General features: G+C 47.0%; 1 protein-coding gene across 1 annotated transcript in view; it reads right to left on the reverse strand.

Moving 5' to 3' along the window:
• Positions 1 to 1,073: 1,073 nt before the first annotated feature.
• The window catches only part of LOC143290717 (nicotinate phosphoribosyltransferase-like), a 43,058-nt gene continuing 17,707 nt past the window's right edge, over positions 1,074 to 26,424 (reverse strand). Inside the window, exons 6-17 of the mRNA XM_076600232.1 lie at positions 23,094 to 23,224; positions 20,953 to 21,068; positions 19,614 to 19,698; positions 17,841 to 17,949; positions 15,524 to 15,664; positions 14,980 to 15,064; positions 12,746 to 12,826; positions 11,294 to 11,396; positions 8,979 to 9,064; positions 6,112 to 6,183; positions 5,364 to 5,471; positions 1,074 to 3,307 (exon numbers count right to left, since the gene is read on the reverse strand). Coding sequence (XP_076456347.1) covers positions 3,230 to 3,307; positions 5,364 to 5,471; positions 6,112 to 6,183; positions 8,979 to 9,064; positions 11,294 to 11,396; positions 12,746 to 12,826; positions 14,980 to 15,064; positions 15,524 to 15,664; positions 17,841 to 17,949; positions 19,614 to 19,698; positions 20,953 to 21,068; positions 23,094 to 23,224 — 1,195 coding nt within the window. The 3' untranslated portion in view covers positions 1,074 to 3,229. The remainder of the gene's footprint in view (positions 3,308 to 5,363; positions 5,472 to 6,111; positions 6,184 to 8,978; positions 9,065 to 11,293; positions 11,397 to 12,745; positions 12,827 to 14,979; positions 15,065 to 15,523; positions 15,665 to 17,840; positions 17,950 to 19,613; positions 19,699 to 20,952; positions 21,069 to 23,093; positions 23,225 to 26,424) is intronic.

The following is a 26,424-nucleotide window of genomic DNA, read 5'->3' on the forward strand; positions in this document are numbered from 1 at the left end:
AACACACCACAGATATCTTTCATAGGATAACACCCCTCAGACATCTTTCACAGGATAACACACCACAGACATCTTTCACAGGATAACACCCCTCAGACATCTTTCACAGGATAACACACCACAGACATCTTTCACAGGATAACACACCACAGACATCTTTCACAGGATAACACCCCTCAGACATCTTTCACAGGATAACACCCCTCAGACATCTTTCACAGGATAACACCCCTCAGACATCTTTCACAGGATAACACCCCACAGACATCTTTCACAGGATAACACCCCACAGACATCTTTTATAGGATAACACCCCTCAGATATCTTTCACAGCATAACACCCCACAGACATCTTTCACAGGATAACACCCCACAGACATCTTTCACAGGATAACACACCACAGACATCTTTCACAGGATAACACCCCTCAGACATCTTTCACAGCATAACACCCCACAGACATCTTTCACAGGATAACACACCACAGACATCTTTCATAGCATAACACCCCACAGACATCTTTCATAGGATAACACCCCTCAGATATCTTTCACAGGATAACACACCACAGACATCTTTCATAGGATAACACCCCACAGACATCTTTCATAAGATAACACCCCTCAGACATCTTTCATAAGATAACACCCCTCAGATATCTTTCACAGGATAACACCCCTCAGACATCTTTCACAGGATAACACCCCTCAGACATCATTCATAAGATAACACCCCTCAGATATCTTTCACAGGATAACACCCCTCAGACATCTTTCACAGGATAACACCCCACAGACATCTTTCACAGGATAACACACCACAGACATCTTTCACAGGATAACACCCCACAGACATCTTTCACAGGATAACACCCCACAGACATCTTTCACAGGATAACACCCCTCAGACATCTTTCACAGGATAACACCCCACAGACATCTTTCACAGGATAACACCCCACAGACATCTTTCACAGGATAACACCCCTCAGATATCTTTCACAGGATAATACACCACAGACATCTTTCATAGGATAACACCCCTCAGACATCTTTCACAGGATAACACACCACAGACATCTTTCACAGGATAACACCCCTCAGACATCTTTCACAGGATAACACCCCACAGACATCTTTCACAGGATAACACCCCTCAGATATCTTTCATAGGATAACACACCACAGATATCTTTCACAGGATAACACCCCACAGACATCTTTCACAGGATAACACCCCACAGACTTCTTTCACAGGATAACACCCCTCAGACATCTTTCACAGGATAACACACCACAGACATCTTTCACAGGATAACACCCCTCAGACATCTTTCACAGGATAACACACCACAGACATCTTTCACAGGATAACACCCCTCAGATATCTTTCACAGGATAATACACCACAGACATCTTTCACAGGATAACACCCCTCAGACATCTTTCACAGGATAACACACCACAGACATCTTTCACAGGATAACACCCCTCAGACATCTTTCACAGGATAACACCCCACAGACATCTTTCACAGGATAACACCCCTCAGACATCTTTCACAGGATAACACCCCACAGACATCTTTCACAGGATAACACCCCTCAGACATCTTTCACAGGATAACACCCCACAGACATCTTTCACAGGATAACACCCCACAGACTTTTTTTTCACAGGATAAAAACCCTCAGACATCTCTCCCATCATGAAACCCCACAAGCAACTTTCACAGGATGAAATTCCAAAGTCCTAAAGTGCATTCACTCCATGACACAAAACACAGCAGGCAGTGTAACAATGCTTTCAGCTTCCCTGACAGTGCTGCCGTTTTGGTTGTTCACCACCTTCCCGTTTCTTTCCCCGAACACTGGCCAGTCTTGGCCACAGGTGATATTTCTGCACACTGGCTGGCTCATGTCCTTTCCCTAAATGCAGCCAGCCGTGACAGTGCTATGTTTCTGGTGGTGAACATCCTTGCTGAACCCTTGGCCCAAACTGTCCAACGATGACAGTGTCACACACAGGTTTGACATCCTCACTAAATCCTTGCCCCAAAGTGTCCAATGATAAGTGTCAAACTAATACACAGGTTTGACATCCTCACTAAATCCTTGCCCCAAAGTGTCCAATGATAATAGTGTCATAAACTAATACACAGGTTTGATATCCTCACTAAATCCTTGCCCCAAAGTGTCCAATGATAAGTGTCATAAACTAATACACAGGTTTGACATCCTCACTAAACCCTTGCCCCAAAGTGTCCAATGATATAACAGTGTCATAAACTTATACACAGGTTTGACATCCTCACTAAACCCTTGCCCCAAAGTGTCCAATGATATAACAGTGTCATAAACTAATACACAGGTTTGACATCCTCACTAAACCCTTGCCCCAAAGTGTCCAATGATATAACAGTGTCATAAACTAATACACAGGTTTGACATCCTCACTGAACCCTTGCCCCAAAGTGTCCAATGATAACAGTGTCATAAACTAATACACAGGTTTGACATCCTCACTAAACCCTTGCCCCAAAGTGTCCAATGATAACAGTGTCATACACAGGTTTGACATCCTCACTAAACCCTTGCCCCAAAGTGTCCAACGATAACAGTGTCATACACAGGTTTGACATCCTCACTAAACCCTTGCCCCAAAGTGTCCAATGATAACAGTGTCATACACAGGTTTGACATCCTCACTAAACCCTTGCCCCAAAGTGTCCAACGATAACAGTGTCACACAGAGGTTTGACATCCTCACTAAACCCTTGCCCCAAAGTGTCCAATGATAACAGTGTCATACACAGGTTTGACATCCTCACTAAACCCTTGCCCCAAAGTGTCCAACGATAACAGTGTCATACACAGGTTTGACATCCTCACTAAACCCTTGCCCCAAAGTGTCCAATGATAACAGTGTCACACACAGGTTTGACATCCTCACTAAACCCTTGCCCCAAAGTGTCCAACAATAACAGTGTCACACACAGGTTTGATATCCTCACTAAACCCTTGCCCCAAAGTGTCCAACGATAACAGTGTCATACACAGGTTTGATATCCTCACTAAACCCTTGCCCCAAAGTGTCCAATGATAAGTGTCATACACAGGTTTGACATCCTCACAGAACCCTTGCCCCAAAGTGTGACAGCACACCACTGAACACAGCACACCGACCACAGCCGACCCCACCAGGATCCCAACACCTGCATTGCCTCCCTTTAGGCCAGCTCTCCGATGGGGGCGCTCTGCAGCCACAGGTCGTGGATGAAGGTGTACAGATTGGAGGTGACTGATACCTGTAACATAATGAGGTAATACCTGTAACATAATGAGGTGATACCTGTAACATGACGAGGTGATGCCTGTAACATGAGGTGATACCTTTAATATAATGAGGTGATGCCTGTAACATGAGGTGACTGATACCTGTAACATGAGGTGATGCCTGTAACATGAGGTGACTGATACCTGTAACATAATGAGGTGATACCTGTAACATGAGGTGATACCTGTAATGCAGTAGCATAAAGAGGTGACTGATACCTGTAACATGAGGTGATACCTGTAACATAATAAGGTGACTGATACCTGTAACATAACAAGGTGATACCTGTAACATAATGAGGTGACTGATACCTGTAACATAACAAGGTGATACCTGTAACATAATGAGATAACTGATACCTCTAACAGAATGGAGTGATCCATACCTGTTTAGTAGTAGTAGTAGTAGTAGTGGTAGTAGTAGTGGTAGTAGTGGTACTAGTAGTAGTAGTAGTGGTAGTAGTTGTAGTAGTAGTGGTAGAATTAGTAGTAGTAGAAGTGGCAGTAGTAGTAATTCAAGAAGATGAGAACTTCAGATCTTGTGGACACTTCTGATCGAAGGGATAAGATCTTAGGGATATACGTAACACACTGGAGATACACTCTGGATTTTAGGAATACACTTCAAATCTTAGGGATACACTTCAGGTCTTGAGGATACATCGAGATCTTGGGGGAACACTGAGGCCTTGGGGATACACTTAAGATCTTGGGGACACACCTGAGATGTTGGGGGATACATCAAGACCTTGAGATATACTTCAGATCTTGAGGATACATTTCAGGTGTTGGGGATACACTTCAGGCTACAGGGATACACCTCAGATCTTCAGGATACATTTCAGGTGTTGGGGATACACTTCAGACTACAGGGATACACCTCAGATCTTCAGGATACATTTCAGGTGTTGGGGATACACTTCAGACTATGGGGATAGCCTTCAGATCTTCAGGATGCATTTCAGGTGTTGGGGATACACTTCAGACTACGGGGATACACCTCAGATCTTGAGGATACATTTCAGGTGTTGGGGATACACTTCAGACTACAGGGATACACCTCAGATCTTCAGGATACATTTCAGGTGTTGGGGATACACTTCAGACTACAGGGATACACCTCAGATCTTCAGGATACATTTCAGGTGTTGGGGATACACTTCAGACTACAGAGATACACCTCAGATCTTCAGGATGCATTTCAGGTGTTGGGGATACACTTCAGACTACAGGGATACACCTCAGATCTTCAGGATACATTTCAGGTGTTGGGGATACACTTCAGACTACAGAGATACACCTCAGATCTTCAGGATGCATTTCAGGTGTTGGGGATACACTTCAGACTATGGGGATACACCTCAGATAGTGAGGGTACAAGGTACATCTGTCACAGTTCAGTTCAGTTACAGTTCGGACAAATCCATATGCGCCACACCACATCTGCCTGACCAGCAGAGTAACCCAATGGTCACCATCCGTCACAGTCCAGTCAGCCAGTGCAACCTTGCCTCCTAGTTTGAGCGCAACAGTCCTTCACAAGAGACTAAGCTGTAATACAATTAATTCCCACTGCAGTGGAGAAACCACTGATCATACAGCTCTCACTCTGCCAAGCTGTTAGCTTCTGTCAATCTTCGATATGGGTGCAGTGAATACTGGTAAAAACAGAAAATTGGTCACCTTGTACAGAGAGGAGCTGAGGTCAGCACAGAGGTCCTGTTGTATAGAATGGTGAGGGTGAGTGGGCTGCAGACTTGAAAACACAGACAGGAAAGAAAGTCTGAGAATGCTCATGGCACAGAGAGAGGGTGAAAAACCAGGTACCTTTTGTTGGGAAAACACAACAGAAAAGTCCAGATATGGCACAGAGAGAGGGTGAAAAACCAGGTACCTTTTGTTGGGAAAACACGACAGAAAAGTCCAGATATGGCACAGACAGAGGGTGAAAAACCAGGTACCTTGTACTGGGAAAACACGACAGAAAAGTCCAGATATGGCACAGACAGAGGGTGAAAAACCAGGTACCTTGTACGGCGTGGGGTTCAGCATGCGCTTGTGGTCCTGTCGCACAGTCTCCAGAGACTTAAAGGCTCGTGTGCGTAGACTGGCCAGGGGAGGCAAATCTCTCACCACCTGTGACACGCAATGCTCTCTGTACCTCTCTAACCTAGAACATCAATGTGACCGTTTTTGTTTTTTTTTAAATCTGTACAGACTTTTGTTTTTTTTTATCTGATGGGAAAATGGCCATTGAGCCAATACACTGAAAAGTGGGTGGGTGTATATGTAAGTGTGTGTGTGTGTGTGTGTGTGTGTGTTAATGTGTGTGTGTGTGTGTGTGTTAATGTGTGTGTGTGTGTGTGTGTGTGTGTGTGTGTGTGTTAATGTGTGTGTTAATGTGTGTGTGTGTGTGTGTGTGTGTGTGTGTGTGTGTGTGTGTGTTAATGTGTGTGTGGCAGAGAGAGAGATAGAGAGGGACCGTCAGTCTCCAGTCTATTCTTAAATTCACATTAGGTTTTCAAAACTGGTGTTGACTCTTCGTGAATTCAAAACCTGCGGGGGTGGCAGAGAAAGAGCTGGTCCGACAACGTCAAGGAATGGACCAAAATGACGATGCCAGATCTCCTCACGACAGCTGCCAACAGAATGGTGTGGCGAGCTATGACATCTTCCTCATGTACCCCCAACGACCCCAGCGGTCGAGGGAATGAGTGAATGAGTGATACATTCACACACACACATGCTTCCATGTCAAAACACACACGTCTCTTACCTTGCCCTCTTTCCAGTACTCATGGTGTAACATTTCAATCCTGGCTGGGGACACGTAGGCCCGTTTCGATTCCTGAAACCAACCATTGCATAAAAGCGTAAGGCAGAGAGTTCCATGCTGTTGGTCCAAAGACTGAGAATGACTGTTCATCACAGACATTCAACAAGTTTCTGGCTGTAAGCTAGCAGAGTGGAGTGTTAGTTGGCCCTCCCGTTCTCGCAATCCCATCTCTTCTCACAAGTCAAGTCAAGTCAAGTCAAAATGATCTTTATTGAGGGTAAAAGAATAAGCTTGTACAGCTTTTTTTCCCCATCCTGCCCTCATAAAAAAGGAAAGAAAAAAGAAAAGACCAGAAAACAGAAGAAAAAAGGGAGGGGGAAGGAAGAGATTCACATGAAAAATCAAGACAGATAAGACACACAAATTCTATGGTGAAAAACAGTACATGGACAATTACTTGAATTAGCAAATGAACATAATTATTTGTATTTGTATTTCTTTTTATCACAACTGATTTCTCTGTGTGAAATTTGGGCTGCTCTCCCCACTACAGCGCCACCCATTTTTTTGGTATTTTTTCCTGTGTGCAGTTTTATTTATGCCTCTCTTTTTTTTAGTCTTTTTTTGTCTGCTTTTATTCAATCCACAATAAAAGTGTTCTAAACATTTTACTGATTGATGTCATAATGTCATCACCTTATTATTAATTTTTCCTGTGTGTGTGTGTGTGTGTGTGTGTGTGTGTGTGTGTGTTTGTGTGTGTGTTAGCAGTATCAAAGTGAAAGCCTAGATTCTGATCTGACCCAGAAAAAGGAAGTCTGAAATATGGGGGGGACAAAAAACACACACAAAAAACATAAACACAAAACAACAACAAAAACACACTGACAGCACAGACACAGTCTACTACGCACAGAGTTCTGTTTGGTCATGATCATTTTCACTTCAGTTTTCAAGATCCGTGTTCAGTTTGACACACTTCATTCAACCTGCCACAGTTTTTGTAATGGATGATGGAGTCTCCCGTCGGCCCGACAGATGAGTAGGCAGGCAGGCTTATCTGTCGGTGTGTGTCCTCATATGGGAGAAGAGGCCGATTCTGGATGCGCAGCACTTCCCATAGGTGTTGCAAGGGAAAACGTCTCCAGAAGCTGAGCCCTGCTTCCTTCGCTCACGCTTCTCCTTAATGGTCAGCGTTCTCTTGTTTTCAAACGTCTTTATGCCACTAGAGCACAGCATCCTCCAGTGAGAGCGGTCAAGGGCATCAGTTTCCCAGGAAGCAATGTCTATGTCACAGACTTTGAGGTTTGTTTTCAAGGTGTCCTTGAAGTGCTTGCAGGGTCTTCCAAGTTCGCAGTGGCCTTCCTTCAGCTGGCCATACAAAAGCATCTTTGGGATCCTACTGTCTGTCATGTGGACGTGTCCTGTCCAGCGTAGCTGGCACTGGATCTTGGACCTAGTGGTTGGAGACTCTGTCTTGCCACTATATGCCGAGGATCTTTTGTAGGCATCTCTGGTGAAACTGTTCAAGTTGTTGAATGTGACGGCGCTATGTCGTCCAGGTTTTGATTTTGGTGCTAAGCCTGATGCCTTTGTTGTTCCACAGCCTGTTGTTGAGTCTGCCAAAGGTGGAGCTGGCCTTGGCAATGCGCAGCGTCACTTCTGCATCAAGGGCTCCACTGCTGCATAGGGTGCTGCCCAGGTAGCAAAACTTGCCAACTGACTTGATCTCTGTGTCATCGATCTTGACTGCAGGTAGGGGGGGTAGGCACTGGCGTTCTGTGAGCTAGCTGGTTGGTACATGGACTCGGTCTTGCTGAGGCTGATGGCGAGTCCAAAGCGCCTGTACTGGATACTAAGGTCACAAACCACACGTAGCATCCCCCTGTCAGGAAAGTCCTGGAAAATGCATGCAAAAAAAAAAAAGAAGAAAAAATAACAAAATAAATAAATAAACAAATAAATCAAATGAAATAAATACAACGGACAGTATCAAAATAGTAAGTAAACAAATCTTGCATGTTTCAGATTTATTAATTCATATATCACTCATGTGCTAAGCATTGAAATATATTATAAAATCAGGAAAAAGAGAAAACTTACTTAAAAAAACAAACAAAACAAAACAAAGCATACACACTCAATAACTGTTCACACCAACAAGCTTTGTGTGTGTGTATGCATGCGTGAGAGCAAGTGTGTGCGCATGCGTGTTTGTGTGCGTGTGTGTGTGCGTGTGCGTGTGTGCATGTGTAAGAGTCCAAGTGTGTGCATGTTGTCAATGAATACCACCATGTGCACACACGCACACTTTGAAGCTCGTGCACACACCCAGGCGCATGCTGTTGTGAAGGTGAAGGGCGGAGGGGAGGGGATAGGGGAGGGGTGGGGGGAGGGTGGGGAGGGGAGAGGATGGAAGGGGAGGGGAGGGGTGGGGGGAGGGTGGGGAGGGGAGGGGATGGAAGGGGGAGGGGAGGGGTGGGGGGAGGGTGGGGAGGGGAGGGGAGGGGTGGGGGGAGGATGGAAGGGGAGGGGATGGAAGGGGGAGGGGAGGGGAGGGGTGGGGGGAGGGTGGGGAGGGGAGGGGAGGGGTGGGGGGAGGATGGAAGGGGAGGGGAGGGGTGGGGTGGGGGGAGGGTGGGGGGGGGGAGGGGAGGGGTTGGGGGAGGATGGAAGGGGAGGGGAGGGGGGTGGGGGGAGGGAGGGGGAGGGGAGGGGTGGGGGGAGGATGGAAGGGGAGGGGAGGGAAGGGTGTGGAGGGAGGGGAGGGGAGAGGGAAGGGGTGTGGAGGGAGAGGGGTGGGAACCACGGAGCATGCAGGTAGCTGCACGCCACGCCTCAGTGTGCCCACCTACATGGGTGTTTACCTGGGTGGGGTGTCGGCACAGCAGCCTCTGTCCCTGTGTGGGTTCCTGCTCCCCGATCTGTATCATCAGGTCCACCAGCGCTGTGCCTGCACCACACACACACACACACACACACACACACACACACACACACACAGACCACATCACAGACACGCACACCACACACCGCACACATACATATACACCACACCACACACACATCACACATGTACACACAGACCCCGCCCACCCCCCCTCCACACACACTAACCACACCACACACACATGCACACCACACACACACACAAATCCCTGTCGTGTCCTCTCTTGCCACTCCTCAGTTGTGTGTGTATGTGTGTGTGAGTGAGGTGTGAGGTGTGTGCGAGGTGTGTGAGGTGTGAGGTGTGTGAGGTGTGTGGTGTGAGGTGTGTGTGAGGTGTGAGGTGTGAGGTGTGTGTGAGGTGTGTGTGAGGTGTGTGAGGTGTGTGAGGTGTGTGTGTTGTGAGGTGTGTGCGAAGTGTGGTGTGTGTGGTGTGTGTGAGGTGTGTGTGGTGTGAGGTGTGTGTAAGGTGCGAGGTGTGTGTGAGTGAGGTGTGAGGTGTGTGAGGTGTGTGTGAGGTGTGAGGTGTGTGAGGTGTGTGTGAGGTGTGAGGTGTGTGAGGTGTGTGTGAGGTGTGTGGTGTGTGGTGTGTGGTGTGAGGTGTGTGGTGTGTGGTGTGAGGTGTGTGGTGTGAGGTGTGGGGTGTGTGGTGTGAGGTGTGTGGTGTGAGGTGTGTGGTGTGAGGTGTGAGGTGTGTGTGCGGTGTGTGAGGTATGTGAGGTGTGTGTGAGATGTGAGGTGTGTGGTGTGAGGTGTATGTGAGGTGTGCGAGGTGTGATGTGTGGTGTGAGGTGTGTGAGATGTGAGGTGTGTGAGGTGTGTGTGAGATGTGAGGTGTGTGTAAGATGTGAGGTGTGCAAGGTGTGTGTGAGGTGTGTGGTGTGAGGTGTGTGCGAGGTGTGTGTGTGAGGTGCGAGGTGTGTGAGGTGCGAGGTGTGTGAGGTGTGAGTGAGGTGCGAGGTGTGTGAGGTGTGAGGTGTGTGTGGTGTGTGTGAGGTGTGAGGTATATATGAGGTGTGAGGTGTATGTGAGGTGTGAGGTATATATGAGGTGTGAGGTATATATGAGGTGTGAGGTATATATGAGGTGTGAGGTATATGTGAGGTGTGAGGTGTGTGTGGTGTGAGTGAGGTGCGAGGTGTGTGAGGTGTGAGGTGTGTGTGGTGTGTGTGAGGTGTGAGGTATATATGAGGTGTGAGGTATATGTGAGGTGTGAGGTGTGTGAGGTGTGAGTGAGGTGCGAGGTGTGTGAGGTGCGAGGTGTGTGTGGTGTGAGTGAGGTGCGAGGTGTGTGAGGTGTGAGGTGTGTGTGGTGTGTGTGAGGTGTGAGGTATATATGAGGTGTGAGGTATATGTGAGGTGTGAGGTGTGTGAGGTATATGTGAGGTGTGAGGTGTGTGAGGTGTGCAGACGGTAGGTCCTCTTGGTGTGTAAAGTGTGTGTGAAGTGTGAAGTGTGAGGTGTAAGGTGTGAGGTGTGAGGTGTGTGAGGTAAACAGACAACACACTGACCATCAGCACCGTACAGACGGTAGGCCCTCTTGGTGTGTAAAGTGTGTGTGAGGTGTGAGGTGTGAGGTGTGTGTGAGGTGTGAGGTGTAAGGTGTGAGGTGTGTGAGGTGTGTGAGGTAAACAGACGACACACTGACCATCAGCACCGTACAGACGGTAGGCCCTCTTGGTGTGTAAAGTGTGTGTGAGGTGTGAGGTGTGTGAGGTGTGAAGTGTGTGTGAGGTGTAAGGTGTGAGGTGTGTGAGGTAAACAGACAACACACTGACCATCAGCACCGTACAGACGGTAGGCCCTCTTGGTGTGTAAAGTGTGTGAGAGCTGTGTGAGGTGTGTGTGAGGTGTGTGTGAGGTGTGAGGTGTAAGGTGTGAGGTGTGTGAGGTAAACAGACAACACACTGACCATCAGCACCGTACAGACGGTAGGCCCTCTTGGTGTGTAAAGTGTGTGAGAGCTGTGTGAGGTGTGTGTGAGGTGTGAAGTGTGTGTGAGGTGTGAGGTGTGAGGTGTGTGAGGTGTGAGGTGTGTGTGAGGTGTAAGGTGTGAGGTGTGTGAGGTAAACAGACAACACACTGACCATCAGCACCGTACAGACGGTAGGCCCTCTTGGTGTGTAAAGTGTGTGTGAGGTGTGAGGTGTGAGGTGTGAGGTGTGTGTGAGGTGTGAGGTGTAAGGTGTGAGGTGTGAGGTGTGAGGTGTGTGAGGTAAACAGACGACACACTGACCATCAGCACCGTACAGACGGTAGGCCCTCTTGCGACCCGGCAGGGTGACTTTCTCCACATCCTCACTCAGCTTCATGGTGGCATTGTTGTTCACCTCCACCAGCTGAAACAGTGGACTGCACTGCAATGGAGTGGACACTGGAGTGGAGTGGAGTGCAGTGGAGTGGAGTGTGTAGCAGAGCAGATTGTAGTGTAGTGGAGTCTATTGTAGTGTGGTCTAGTGCACTAAGGTCTATTGTAGTGGAGTCTAGTGTAGTGGAGTCTGATGTGGAGTCTATTGTAGTGGAGTCTAGTGTAGTGTGGTCTAGTGCACTAAAGTCTATTGTAGTGGAGTGTATTGTAGTGGAGTCTGATGTGGAGTCTATTGTAGTGTGGTCTAGTGCACTAAGGTCTATTGTAGTGGAGTGTATTGTAGTAGAGTCTGATGTGGAGTCTATTGTAGTGGAGTCTAGTGTAGTGTGGTCTAGAGCACTAAGGTCTATTGTAGTGGAGTCTGATGTGGAGTCTATTGTAGTGGAGTCTAGTGTAGTGTGGTCTAGTGCACTAAAGTCTATTGTAGTGGAGTCTATTGTAGTGGAGTCTAGTGTAGTGTGGTCTAGTGCACTAAAGTCTATTGTAGTGGAGTCTAATGTACTGGAATTTATTGTAGTGGAAGCTAGTGTTGTGGAGTCTTGTGTGGTGGAGTGGAGAGTAGCGGAGTCTACTGCAGTGGAGTCTAGTGTAGTGGAATTTATTGCAGTGGAAGCTAGTGTAGTGGAGTTTTGTGTAGTGAAGTGCAGCAGGGTCTATTTTATTGGACTCTACTGTGTTGGAATCTATTGTGGTGGAGTCCAGTGTAGTGGAGTCTTATGTAGTGGAGTCTACTGTAGCGCAGTGTATTTCACTGTACGGTGTTGTATCACACTGGAGCAGAGTGTCACGGAGTGCATGTACTGTACAGTGCACTGACTTTCTTGCACTGTATCGTTGTGCAGTGTGTTGCAATTTGCACTGCACTACACTGCAGTGCATTTGTACTAAAACAGCAAGAAACCAAATGAAACCTTGCCACATACCCTCTGGTACGTCTGCGCCACAAATTCCCCAAGTGACATAGACCCCCCCCCCCGCCCCCCCCCCCCCTCCCTGCCGCCTCTCTCCCAACCGTTGATTGCCAGAATGACTGCATTTAAAACTGAAGTGTAAGCACAGAATGATTTTTTCACCCAAGACAAGCAAGCAGACAGACAGACAGACAGACAGGCAGGCAGACTGACAGACAGACAGGCAGACAGACAGACAGGCAGACAGACAGACAGACAGGCAGGCAGGCAGACAGACAGACAGGCAGACAGGCAGACAGACAGACTAACAGACTGACAGGCAGACAGACAGACTGACAGGCAGACAGACTGACAGACAGAGAGGTCATTAGGTGTGTGCAGACTACACAAGGATCACAGCAGTGTGTACCTTGAAGACGCAGCCCAGAGCTGGCTGTTTCTGACAGGTCACCAGGTGTGTGCCGATCCCAAAGCTGTCGATGTGGTGATTCTGTACAACACAGGTACACAGCTACACACTGTACAACACAGGTACACAGGTCATTCTACACTACACAGCTACACACTGTAATGTACAACACAGGTACACAGGTCACTCTGCACTACACAGCTACACACTGTACAACACAGGTACACAGGTCATTCTGCACTACACAGCTACACCCTGTACAACACAGGTACACAGGTCATTCTGCACTACACAGCTACACACTGTAATGTACAAAACAGGTACACAGGTCACTCTGCACTACACAGCTACACACTGTACAACACAGGTACACAGGTCATTCTACACTACACAGCTACACACTGTAATGTACAAAACAGGTACACAGGTCACTCTGCACTACACAGCTACACACTGTACAACACAGGTACACAGGTCATTCTGCACTACACAGCTACACACTGTACAACACAGGTACACAGGTCATTCTACACTACACAGCTACACACTGTAATGTACAACACAGGTACACTGGTCATTCTGCACTACACAGCTACACACTATAATGTACAACACAGGTACACTGGTCATTCTGCACTACACAGCTTCACACTGTAATGTACAACACAGGTACACTGGTCATTCTGCACTACACAGCTACACACTGTAATGTACAACACAGGTACACTGGTCACTCTGCACTACACAGCTACACACTGTACAACACAGGTACACTGGTCATTCTGCACTACACAGCTACACACTGTACAACACAGGTACACTGGTCATTCTGCACTACACAGCTACACACTGTACAACACAGGTACACTGGTCATTCTGCACTACACAGCTTCACACTGTAATGTACAACACAGGTACACTGGTCATTCTGCACTACACAGCTTCACACTGTAATGTACAACACAGGTACACTGGTCATTCTGCACTACACAGCTACACACTGTACAACACAGGTACACTGGTCATTCTGCACTACACAGCTACACACTGTACAACACAGGTACACTGGTCATTCTGCACTACACAGCTACACACTGTACAACACAGGTACACTGGTCATTCTGCACTACACAGCTACACACTGTAATGTACAACACAGGTACACTGGTCATTCTGTACTACACAGCTTCACACTGTAATGTACAACACAGGTACACTGGTCATTCTGTACTACACATCTACACACTGTAATGTACAACACAGGTACACTGGTCATTCTGTACTACACATCTACACACTGTAATGTACAACACAGGTACACTGGTCATTCTGTACTACACATCTACACACTGTAATGTACAACACAGGTACACAGGTCACTCTGCACTACACAGCTTCACACTGTAATGTACAACACAGGTACATTGGTCATTCTGTACTACACAGCTACACACTGTAATGTACAACACAGGTACACAGGTCATTCTGCACTACACAGCTACACACTGTACAGTTTCAGTTTCACTGTACAACACAGGTACACTGGTCATTCTGCACTACACAGCTACACACTGTAATGTACAACACAGGTACACTGGTCATTCTGCACTACACAGCTACACACTGTAATGTACAACACAGGTACACAGGTCATTCTGCACTACACAGCTACACACTGTAATGTACAACACAGGTACACAGGTCATTCTGCACTACACAGCTACACACTGTAATGTACAACACAGGTACACAGGTCATTCTGCACTACACAGCAACACACTGTACACCACAGGTACACTGGTCATTCTGCACTACACAGCTACACACTGTACAACACAGGTACACTGGTCATTCTGCACTACACAGCTACACACTGTAATGTACAACACAGGTACACAGGTCATTCTGCACTACACAGCTACACACTGTAATGTACAACACAGGTACACAGGTCATTCTGCACTACACAGCTACACACTGTACAACACAGGTACACTGGTCATTCTGCACTACACAGCTTCACACTGTAATGTACAACACAGGTACACTGGTCACTCTGCACTACACAGCTACACACTGTACAACACAGGTACACTTAAAAAAAAATTATCAGGGAATGTCCCTGAAGGCAGAACATGTCAGTCAGAACAACCCTCATTCACATCCTGTCCTACGTACACCGTCTGCAACCAGGATCCATTTTCCCCACACAAGAAAGGCAGAAAACCACACACCTGTGTGTTCAAGGAATGTATAGTGTCCTCATTGATGTCATTGCTGGCCACAATGGTCAGGTTCTCAAACCATGGCAGGTTGAATCTGCACAGGAGGGCGGTCAGCGTTGCAAATGCGTTCAGTGCAAAAACAGAAAACTCAGCTCCAAACACACACTGCTGACCTTACACTAAAACACACCATAAACATGATGCATACACCACATGAAAACATTGATAATCACACACACACACACACACACACACACACATATACAGAAATTGCTCATCATACATTTACACACACCATAAACATGACACACACACCAAATGAGAGCATTCATAACACACACACACACACACTCTCATATACTAAAAACCTTTCACACACACACACACACACACACACACACACACACACATATACTAAAACCTTTCACACACACACACACACACACACTCTCATAAACTAAAAACCTTTCACACACACACACACACACACTCTCTCTCTCTCATATACTAAAAACCTTTCACACACACACACACACACACACACTGCACCCACTTGGTGGAGACGTTGCGAAAAATGTCCCGAACAACCAAAGAGAGATAGGCCAGGTCACCGCTGTCCAATCGGATGCCCACTGCCCGGTAACCCAGGTCATTCAACGCCATGGCCACCGTACAGAAATTTGGCAGCCCACTCCTGCACACACACACACACACACACACACATACTTTGACTTGACTTATGCCTCTTGACTCCTTGTGGAACACAGGGCTGCAATAGCAGACTTTTTTTTTTTTTTTTTTTTTTTTTTGCTGCCCCAACATCTACACTGTTTCAGTGGCATTACTCCCACGCCGCTCATTTAGATTACCCCATACACGGCCACACCCGGGTTCGTCCATCGCAGTTCCAGCATCGGCAGTCCACAGGGAACCATCGATGTTAGGTCGCCAGGAGGCCACACACCAGAGGAGACCCTGCACTGCTGCTGAGTCACTTCGGTGGTGTTCAGTGGTGCCTGTTCTGTTTTAACGTACTTAGGACACCACCTACTAAGCCCCCTACTAACGACAATAATGGCTTAGTTGCAGAGCCAGACTGAGTGAGCGTCCCTCCCAGAGTGGAGACCGCCACCACGCCCCTCAAACAACAGCCCCCCATGAATCTGCCGACACTGACGACATTGACAGGACTCACCCCAAGCACGGAAGTGGAGGGGTATCGAAACTGAGGTCACCATGAGAGCAGGGCATGAAAGGCCACAGACTTTGAGACTGTTTTTGTTTATATTGATGATGATGGAGGAGGAGGATGACGATGATGATGACGATGTTGCTATGGAGGTCCATTTTTGGTTTGGGACTGCGTGACAAGGCTGTACTCTACGCTTCCTGTCATAATGATATCCCGGCGTTAACCAGGCCCGAGAGATACAGACACTTGCAGTGTTGGTCAGGTAATTAGAGCAACACACCCAAAGACGCATCCTTGAAGTGGATGACACTCGACTGTGTGGTCCCAGTCTCCCCATTTAAGCCCACAGCACACTCAACTCTGGGTAGGACAGCCATGAAGCTAATCTCAGAGAAGAGGAAGGCAGAGTTGGATGATGAAATATCTTCACTCCTTCAACTTAGAGCCACGACTTTGGCTGTTAGTGTCTTACACAAGAACCAGTAACAGATGAGCTTTCGAAATATATTCAAATAAAAGTCAGTTAACTATATTTCACTTTTAACTATTTGTTTGCTGTTTTCATTCAAGACTGCCCACACTGTGGAACAAAATGCTTGGCAACTGATTTCGCCTTGAACCTGACAAGAACAACAGAAATTCAGATTTAACATTGACACGCCTGTTTGTAATGGGAGGCAATAAGCCTCCTGATACACAGTCATGTCCACGTTAAATCTGAAGTGCATACTGTCCGTGGCACTGTAAAGGCTATCTTGCCCACATTACGACAGCATCCAGGAGAAAACACCCCGCAAAAGACAGGGGTCAGGGAAAAACTGAACCATCAGGGTGCCACTGACAGGGACGTGAGGAGAGTCATGTAAGTACCGGAGGACGTCACAGGTTTCTTTCATGCACCAGAGGACGTCACAGGTGTCTATCATGTACCTGAGGACGTCACAGGTGTCTATCATGTACCTGAGGACATCACTATCATGTACCTGAGGATATCACAGGTGTCTATCATGTACCTGAGGACGTCACAGGTGTCTATCATGTACCGGAGGACGTCACAGGTGTCTATCATGTACCTGAGGACGTCACAGGTGTCTATCATGTACCGGAGGACGTCACAGGTGTCTGTCATGTACCTGAGGACGTCACAGGTGTCTATCATGTACTGGAGGACGTCACAGGTGTCTATCATGTACTGGAGGACGTCACAGGTGTCTATCATGTACCGGAGGACGTCACTATCATGTACCTGAGGACGTCATAGGTGTCTATCATGTAGTCATGTACCTGAGGACGTCATAGGTGTCTATCATGTAGTCATGTACCTGAGGACGTCATAGGTGTCTATCATGTAGTGATGTACCTGAGGACGTCATAGGTGTCTATCATGTAGTCATGTACCTGAGGACGTCATAGGTGTCTATCATGTAGTCATGTACCTGAGGACGTCATAGGTGTCTATCATGTACCTGAGGACGTCATAGGTGTCTATCATGTAGTCATGTACCTGAGGACGTCATAGGTGTCTATCATGTAGTCATGTACCTGAGGACGTCATAGGTGTCTATCATGTAGTCATGTACCTGAGGATATCATAGGTGTCTATCATGTACCTGAGGACGTCATAGGTGTCTATCATGTAGTCATGTACCTGAGGACGTCATAGGTGTCTATCATGTACCTGAGGACGTCATAGGTGTCTATCAGAGCCAGCAAGCAGTCGGGGAAAGCCTGGGCGTAGGCGATGAAAGACGCCAGTTCTCCTTTGCTGACCTGGTCTGGCAGGAACGCTGCAACACACCGTACCGTTCAGTCACACACACACACCGTTCACAGTCACACACACACCATTCACAGTACCACACACACACCGTTAACAGTCACAGTCACACACAGCACCATTCACAGTCATACACACAGCACCATTCACAGTCATACACAGCACTGTTCACAGTACCACACATACACTGTTAACAGTCACAGTCACACACAGCACCATTCAGTCACACACAGCACCGTTCACAGTACCACACAGCACTGTCCAGTCACACACAGCGCTGTCCAGTCACACACAGCACCATTCAGTCACACACAGCACCATTCGCAGTCGTCACACAGCACCATTCACAGTCACACACAGCACTGTCCAGAGTCACAGTCACACACAGCACCATTCACAGTCACACACAGCACCGTTCACAGTCACACACAGCACCGTTCACAGTCACAGTCACACACAGCACCATTCACAGTCACACACAGCACCATTCACAGTCACACACAGCACCATTCACAGTCACACACAGCACTGTTCACAGTCACATTCACACACAGCACCATTCACAGTCACACACAGCACCACTCACAGTCACACACAGCACCATTCAGTCACACACAGCACCACTCACAGTCACACACTGCACCACTCAGTCACACACAGCACCATTCAGTCACACACAGCACCACTCACAGTCACACACAGCACCATTCACAGTCACACACAGCACCACTCACAGTCACACACAGCACCATTCACAGTCACACACAGCACCACTCACAGTCACACACAGCACCATTCAGTCACACACAGCACCACTCACAGTCACACACAGCACCATTCAGTCACACACAGCACCATTCAGTCACACACAGCACCACTCACAGTCACACACAGCACCACTCACAGTCACACACAGCACCATTCAGTCACACACAGCACCATTCAGTCACACACAGCACCATTCACAGTCACACACAGCACCACTCACAGTCACACACAGCACCATTCAGTCACACACAGCACCATTCAGTCACACACAGCACCACTCACAGTCACACACAGCACCACTCACAGTCACACACAGCACCATTCAGTCACACACAGCACCATTCAGTCACACACAGCACCATTCACAGTCACACACAGCACCACTCACAGTCACACACAGCACCACTCACAGTCACACACAGCACCATTCACAGTCACACACAGCACCACTCACAGTCACACACAGCACCATTCAGTCACACACAGCACCATTCAGTCACACACAGCACCGTTCACAGTCACACACAGCACCACTCACAGTCACACACAGCACCACTCACAGTCACACACAGCACCATTCAGTCACACACAGCACCATTCACAGTCACACACTGCACCACTCACAGTCACACACAGCACCATTCACAGTCACACACTGCACCACTCACAGTCACACACAGCACCATTCACAGTCACACACAGCACCACTCACAGTCACACACAGCACCACTCACAGTCACACACAGCACCATTCAGTCACACACAGCACCATTCACAGTCACACACAGCACCGTTCAGTCACACACAGCACCACTCACAGTCAAAACCCTCAGAGCAACACACAGCACACAGATGGACAACAAAACAGCACAGCACAGACAACAGCACAGCACACACACAACTCACGCATCATGGTTGCCAGCTGTGCCTGCCATTCCAGACAGAGGGAGACAAAGTCCACCTCCTTGCCAGTGTCCCTGTGTTTGAGAGTCTGTCACACAACATCATCATCAGTGTCCCTGTGTTTGACAGTCTGTCACACATCATCATCATGTGTCCCTGTGTTTGACAGTCTGTCACACAACATCATCATCAGTGTCTCTGTGTTTGACAGTCTGTCACACAACATCATCATCAGTGTCCACATGTTTGACAGTCTGTCACACAACATCATCATCAGTGTCCCTGTGTTTGACAGTCTGTCACACAACATCATCATCAGTGTCCACATGTTTGACAGTCTGTCACACAACATCATCATCAGTGTCCCTGTCTTTGACAGTCTGTCACACATCATCATCAGTGTCGCTGTGTTTGACAGTGTCACACATCATCATCATCAGTGTCCCTGTGTTTGAGAGTCTGTCACACAACATCATCATCAGTGTCCCTGTGTTTGACAGTCTGTCACACAACATCATCATCAGTGTCCCTGTGTTTGACAGTCTGTCACACAACATCATCATCAGTGTCCACATGTTTGACAGTCTGTCACACAACATCATCATCAGTGTCCCTGTGTTTGACAGTCTGTCACACAACATCATCATCAGTGTCCCTGTGTTTGACAGTCTGTCACACAACATCATCATCAGTGTCCCTGTGTTTGACAGTCTGTCACACAACATCATCATCAGTGTCCCTGTGTTTGACAGTCTGTCACACAACATCATCATCAGTGTCCCTGTGTTTGACAGTCTGTCACACATCATAAAGTCTATCACACAAACTAAGTCATCACATCATCCCTGTGAAAGGGACTCACTGACGTAGACAGGAAGGGACTCACTGAAGTGGACAGGAAGGGACTCACTGAAGTGGACAGGGACTCACTGAAGTGGACAGGAAGGGACTCACTGGACAGGGACTCACTGAAGTGGACAGGAAGGGACTCACTGGACAGGGACTCACTGAAGTGGACAGGAAGGGACTCACTGGACAGGGACTCACTGAAGTGGACAGGAAGGGACTCACTGACGTGGACAGGAAGGGACTCACTGAAGTGGACAGGAAGGGACTCACTGACGTGGACAGGAAGGGACTCACTGAAGTGGACAGGGACTCACTGAAGTAGACAGGAAGGGACTCACTGGACAGGTCTCACTGACATGGACAGGAAGGGACTCACTGACATGGACAGGAAGGGACAGGAAGGGACTCACTGACGTGGACAGGGACTCACTGAAGTGGACAGGAAGGGACTCACTGGACAGGAAGGGACTCACTGAAGTGGACAGGAACTTACCGGGCACCTGATTTCCTGCAGGGAGCGGTAGGAGGTGACGAAGGCGTGGGCATGCGTGCCTCGGACAGGGATCCCAAACATCTTGCCTGCCAGCACATTGCTGGTTCCGTCAAACCCTGCACACACACACACACACCTCACCATGATGTATGTACCCTGCACACACACACACACACCTCACCATGATGTATGTACCCTGCACACACACACACACCCCTCACAATGAGGTATGTACCCTGCACACCAAAGCATCACCATGAGGTATGTACCTGCATGAGGTATCCCCATCCCCACGCACCTCTCCCCATCGTACACTCCTCACCAAGCCCCCTGCCCCCTCTCCACACACTGGAGAAAACTCTGCTGTCTGACTCGTCCTCAGAAAGAAAAGATCTGAGCACATCACTCCTCTTTTGCAACATCTCCACTGGCTCCCTGTCTTACAAGGAATAAAGTTTAAGATCAGCACTCTATGTTATAAATGTATTCACAAATCTGCCCCTTCCTGTCTCTGTGGCTGCCTTCACTTCTACACTCCATCTCGCTCTCTACGATCGGCTTCAGATCCACTCTGTTTATGCATACCCAGATTCAAACTCTCCACTGTTGGCCGCCATTCTTTCTCTGTCTCTGGACCTTGCAATTGGAATGAACTTCCTCTTTCACTTTGTCATGTCTTAGCACTCAGCTCTTTCAAGTCTGGCCTTGAAACCCACCTCTTCCCAAAATAGCCTCCCTCCCTGCCTCTTCCTTGTCTTCAGTTTCTCCAGTTTTAGAGTTATGCATGCGTGTGAATGACTGGTGCGAAAGCGCTGTGATTTGTCTCTGCACAAGATTCAGCACTATATAAATACTATCATTATTATTACTGCTGATGTTTCCAGCCATGCCCCCCCCCCTTCCCCAGTTAAGTTCTCTTTCTCCTGCCCTGGCCCAGTGGTGTGGAACAAACCGCCCTCCTCTGTTTAATCAGCGTCTCAAAACACACCTCTTTCACTCTGCCCACCATCTTCTTGACTAATGTGCTTCTTGAGATTCTGTTGGTTGTGTGTGTGTGTGTGTGTGTGTGTGTGTGTGTGTGTGTGTGTGTGTTCACCTGCGTGTTTGTGTGTGTGCATGCTTGTCCGTGTGTGTACTTGATGCATATGTGTTTAAGTATGACTAGCGTTTTGCTGTAATGCTTGCCTGGGAGAAGTAAGCACCAATCTGCATCGCAATCATCATTATCGTAGGTATGATAGTCTGGTGTCTTTGCCTATCACCATCACAACAGCAGAGGAAGCAAGCGCTGTCCCAAATAGAACTGGATTATAGTGGACAGTGTCTTGCCCGAGTTACATCCCCACTCTCTCAGCCATTTGGGTTTCAGGACAGTCAGTGTTGGGATGGTTCCCAAAGACAAATAGCCACCCAAGGCTGCAGCACGAAGAGCCAGAGAAATATAGAGTGTGTGTGTGTTTCAGTGAGAGAGAGAGAGGGAGGGAGGGAGAGAGTGTGTATGTGTGTGTTTCAGTGAGAGAGAGAGAGGGAGGGAGGGAGAGAGAGAGTGTGTATGTGTGTGTTTCAGTGAGGGAGAGAGAGAGAGAGTGTGTGTGTGTGTTTCAGTGAGAGAGAGAGAGAGGGAGAGAGAGAGAGTGTGCGTGTGTGTTTCAGTGAGGGAGAGAGATAGAGAGAGAGAGAGAGTGTGTGTTTCAGTGAGGGAGAGAGATAGAGAGAGAGAGTGTGTGTGTGTTTCAGTGAGGGAGAGAGAGAGAGAGAGAGAGAGATAGTGTGTGTGTTTCAGTGAGGGAGAGAGATAGAGAGAGAGTGTGTGTGTGTGTTTCAGTGAGGGAGAGAGATAGAGAGAGTGTGTGTGTGTTTCAGTGAGGGAGAGAGATAGAGAGAGAGTGTGTGTGTGTGTTTCAGTGAGGGAGAGAGATAAAGAGAGAGAGAGAGAGTGTGTGTGTTTCAGTGAGGGAGACAGATAGAGAGAGAGTGTGTGTGTTTCAGTGAGGGAGAGAGGGAGGGAGAGAAAGAGAGAGAGCATGTGTGTTTCAGTGAGGGAGAGAGAGAGAGAGAGAGAGAGAGAGAGTGTGTGTGTGTGTTTCAGTGAGGGAGAGAGAGAGAGAGAGTGTGTGTGTGGTGAAGGAGGCCCCACCCACCCCCCAGGTAGCAGTATCTGGAGGCGGAGAGCCCCCCATCCGGGCCCTGGGCTCGTCTCAGGCCAAACTCCAGCAGTGTTTTGTTGGGGCCCGCCGCAATGCGAAACCTCATGGCGTTGGTGGCCACCAGACTGAAACACACACACATATACATACATACATACATAGACACACGTACATAGACACACAACATTAGACACATGCACATTAGACACACAGACACACATGATCATACTCACACACACACACACACACACACACACACACACACACACACACACACACACACACACAGAGTGTTCATACACCTATCAATGATGACTGCAGTAATCCAATGGTTAGAGCACCAGATTCTCGCCCACATTTCTGGAGTTTGATCTCCGGTGCACCTAGCTGGTTAAGGGTGGGTATTTCCCTATCTCCCAGGTCAACACATGTGCAGACGTGCTAGTGCCTGATCCCCCTCCATGTGCATTCACATGCAGAAGATCAAATACACAGGTTTAGATCCTGCAATCCATTTCAGTGCTCAGTTGGTTACAGAAACAAGAACATAACCAGTATGCATACCCCCTAAAATGGACCATGGTTGCCCACATGGTGGCATAACAAACAAACGGCCGTACACATAAAAAGTTACATGCGTGTGTGTGTGTGTGTGTGTGTGTGTGTGTGTACATGACCAATACCTGACTGAATGACAAAGGAAACGAGTAATAAGCACCAAAAGGCAGGTGTCATTTGGCTCTGCCCAGGTAAGCAGCCTGTTGTGCAAATGACTCCACGTTTGTAAAGCACTTAGAGCTTGGTCTCTGTCCAAGGAAAGGTGCTGTTATTCATTGTCATATCATCACTCAGTTGAAAGGAAAATTAAATGAAAAGGCCTGTGGACTATTAAGAAACACACAAACACACACACACACACACACACACGCACACGCACACGCACACACACACACACACGCACACACACACACACACTGTGTTCTGAGATCCTTCTCTCAGGTAAAATGAAAATTAAATGACAAATGCCAAAGCACAAAAATAATAAAGGTTACTTGCACACACTCTATTTTAGACACACACAAACACACACGCACACACACACACACACACATACACACACACACACACACACACACACACACACACTGTGTTCTGAGATCTGTCTCTCAGGTAAAATGAAAATGAAATGACAGATGCCAAAGCACAAAAATAATAATGGTTACTTGCACACACTCTATGTTAGAAAATAAGAAATATTCTAATGCTTATGCAATTTTGTTTTTAGTGCAGTTGATATTTAATGTCAGTGTGTGTGTGTGTGTGTGTGTGTGTGTGTGTGTGTGTGTGTGTGCATGTGTGCGTGCGTGCATGTGTGTGTGGGTGTGTGTGTGTGTTCTATGAAATGCATTCTGTTTTAATCTAAGCCTTATTTACTTCATAGCTTTTATAATCTTTAGTGTGCTGTTGCATTCATATGAACACACTGGATGTTTTCCATTGTCAGATAGTGGTTGATATGTTTTTTAAGGCATGTTTATAGTCAACTATGATGTAAGGCGCTTTGAGCAGCATGGTGCTGGATATCGTGCCATAGAAAAACTATGTATTATTATTATTATTACTCACACCCACACAGCAGTGCTACACAGCTGTCAATCCTTGCAACACTGACAATGCCCTGCCAACTGTGAAGTGATTCCTTTCATCACGTGTACAACCTGTACATCTCCAGACCATGAAGAAACACAACCATGTCAAATTCCTGTCACCACTCTCACCACCAATGGATTCATCCTAAAACCCTTCCGTCTTCAGACAGGTACAAATTTCAAAACCTTTTGAAAACCTTGAAAATACCACATGCCATAACAAATAAAACTTGTGTCAGAAATGTGGACCAAAGGCATCTTCTAAGTGTTGACTTATGCCCTTTGCATGAAGTGCCATCTGCTACATAGATGATAACCGCAAAGACAGAAGGAAAAATCCCTACAGAATCATGTTTTCTAAGAAATCTAAATTCTGGAGGGGACATTTTGCTGCTGTGTACTGACAGAAACAATATACAATTTATGTTTCAATAATACAGACCCCAAAATTAAAGAGTGTTATAAACCTGTCACTTTCAAGGAGTTTCAAGGATTTAAACAAGGCATTTCATTTTGTACAAGTCATCAGAAAACTTTGAAGACCTGTCTAAAGCATGCTATGAAACAGATCCAACGACATAAACTCTAAGACCTGTCTAAAGCATGCTATGAGATAGACCCAATGACATAAACTCTAAGACCTGTCTAAAGCATGCTATGAAACAGATCCAACGACATAAACTCTAAGACCTGTCTGAAGCATGCTATGAGATAGATCCAATGACATAAACTCTAAGACCTGTCTAAAGCATGCTATGAAACAGATCCAACGACAAAAACTCTAAGACCTGTCTAAAGCATGCTATGAGATAGATCCAATGACATAAACTGAAAGATCTGTCAGAAGCATGCTATCAAATAGATCCAACAACAAAAACTCTAAGACCTGTCTAAAGCATGCTATGAGATAGATCCAACGACATAAACTCTAAGACCTGTCTAAAGCATGCTATGAGATAGATCCAACGACATAAACTCTAAGACCTGTCTGAAGCATGCTATGAGATAGATCCAACAACATAAACTCTAAGACCTGTCTGAAGCATGCTATGAGATAGATCCAACGACATAAACTCTAAGACCTGTCTGAAGCATGCTATGAGATAGATCCAACGACATAAACTCTAAGACCTGTCTGAAGCATGCTATGAAACAGATCCAACGACAAAAACTCTAAGACCTGTCTGAAGCATGCTATGAGACAGATCCAACGACGACTGTAGGCATTCACCCTCAAAGTGTTGTTCATCAGCATGACTCTGGTATTAACCCTTCAATTACAGACCTAGGACACAAGGTTCTGGTATTAACCCTTCAATTACAGACCTAGGAGACATGGCTCTGGTATTAACCCTTCAATTACAGACCTAGGACACAATGCTCTGGTATTATAATTCTTCAATTACAGACCTAGGACCACAGACTTATGACACATGGCTTTGACATTCACCGTTCAATCCACTGTTTACCACATGACCAGGCACTATCATTAACCCTACAATGAACTTTTAGTCAAAGGACTGCGCTCTATCATTAACCCTTCAATGAACTTTTAGTCAAAGGACTGCGCTCTGTCATTAACCCTTCAATGAACTTTTAGTCAGAGGACTGAGCTCTATCATTAACCTTTCAATGAACTTTTAGTCAAAGGACTGAGCTCTATCATTAACCTTTCA

Source organism: Babylonia areolata, chromosome 16 (assembly GCF_041734735.1).
Source record: "Babylonia areolata isolate BAREFJ2019XMU chromosome 16, ASM4173473v1, whole genome shotgun sequence".
NCBI lineage: Eukaryota > Metazoa > Mollusca > Gastropoda > Neogastropoda > Buccinidae > Babylonia > Babylonia areolata.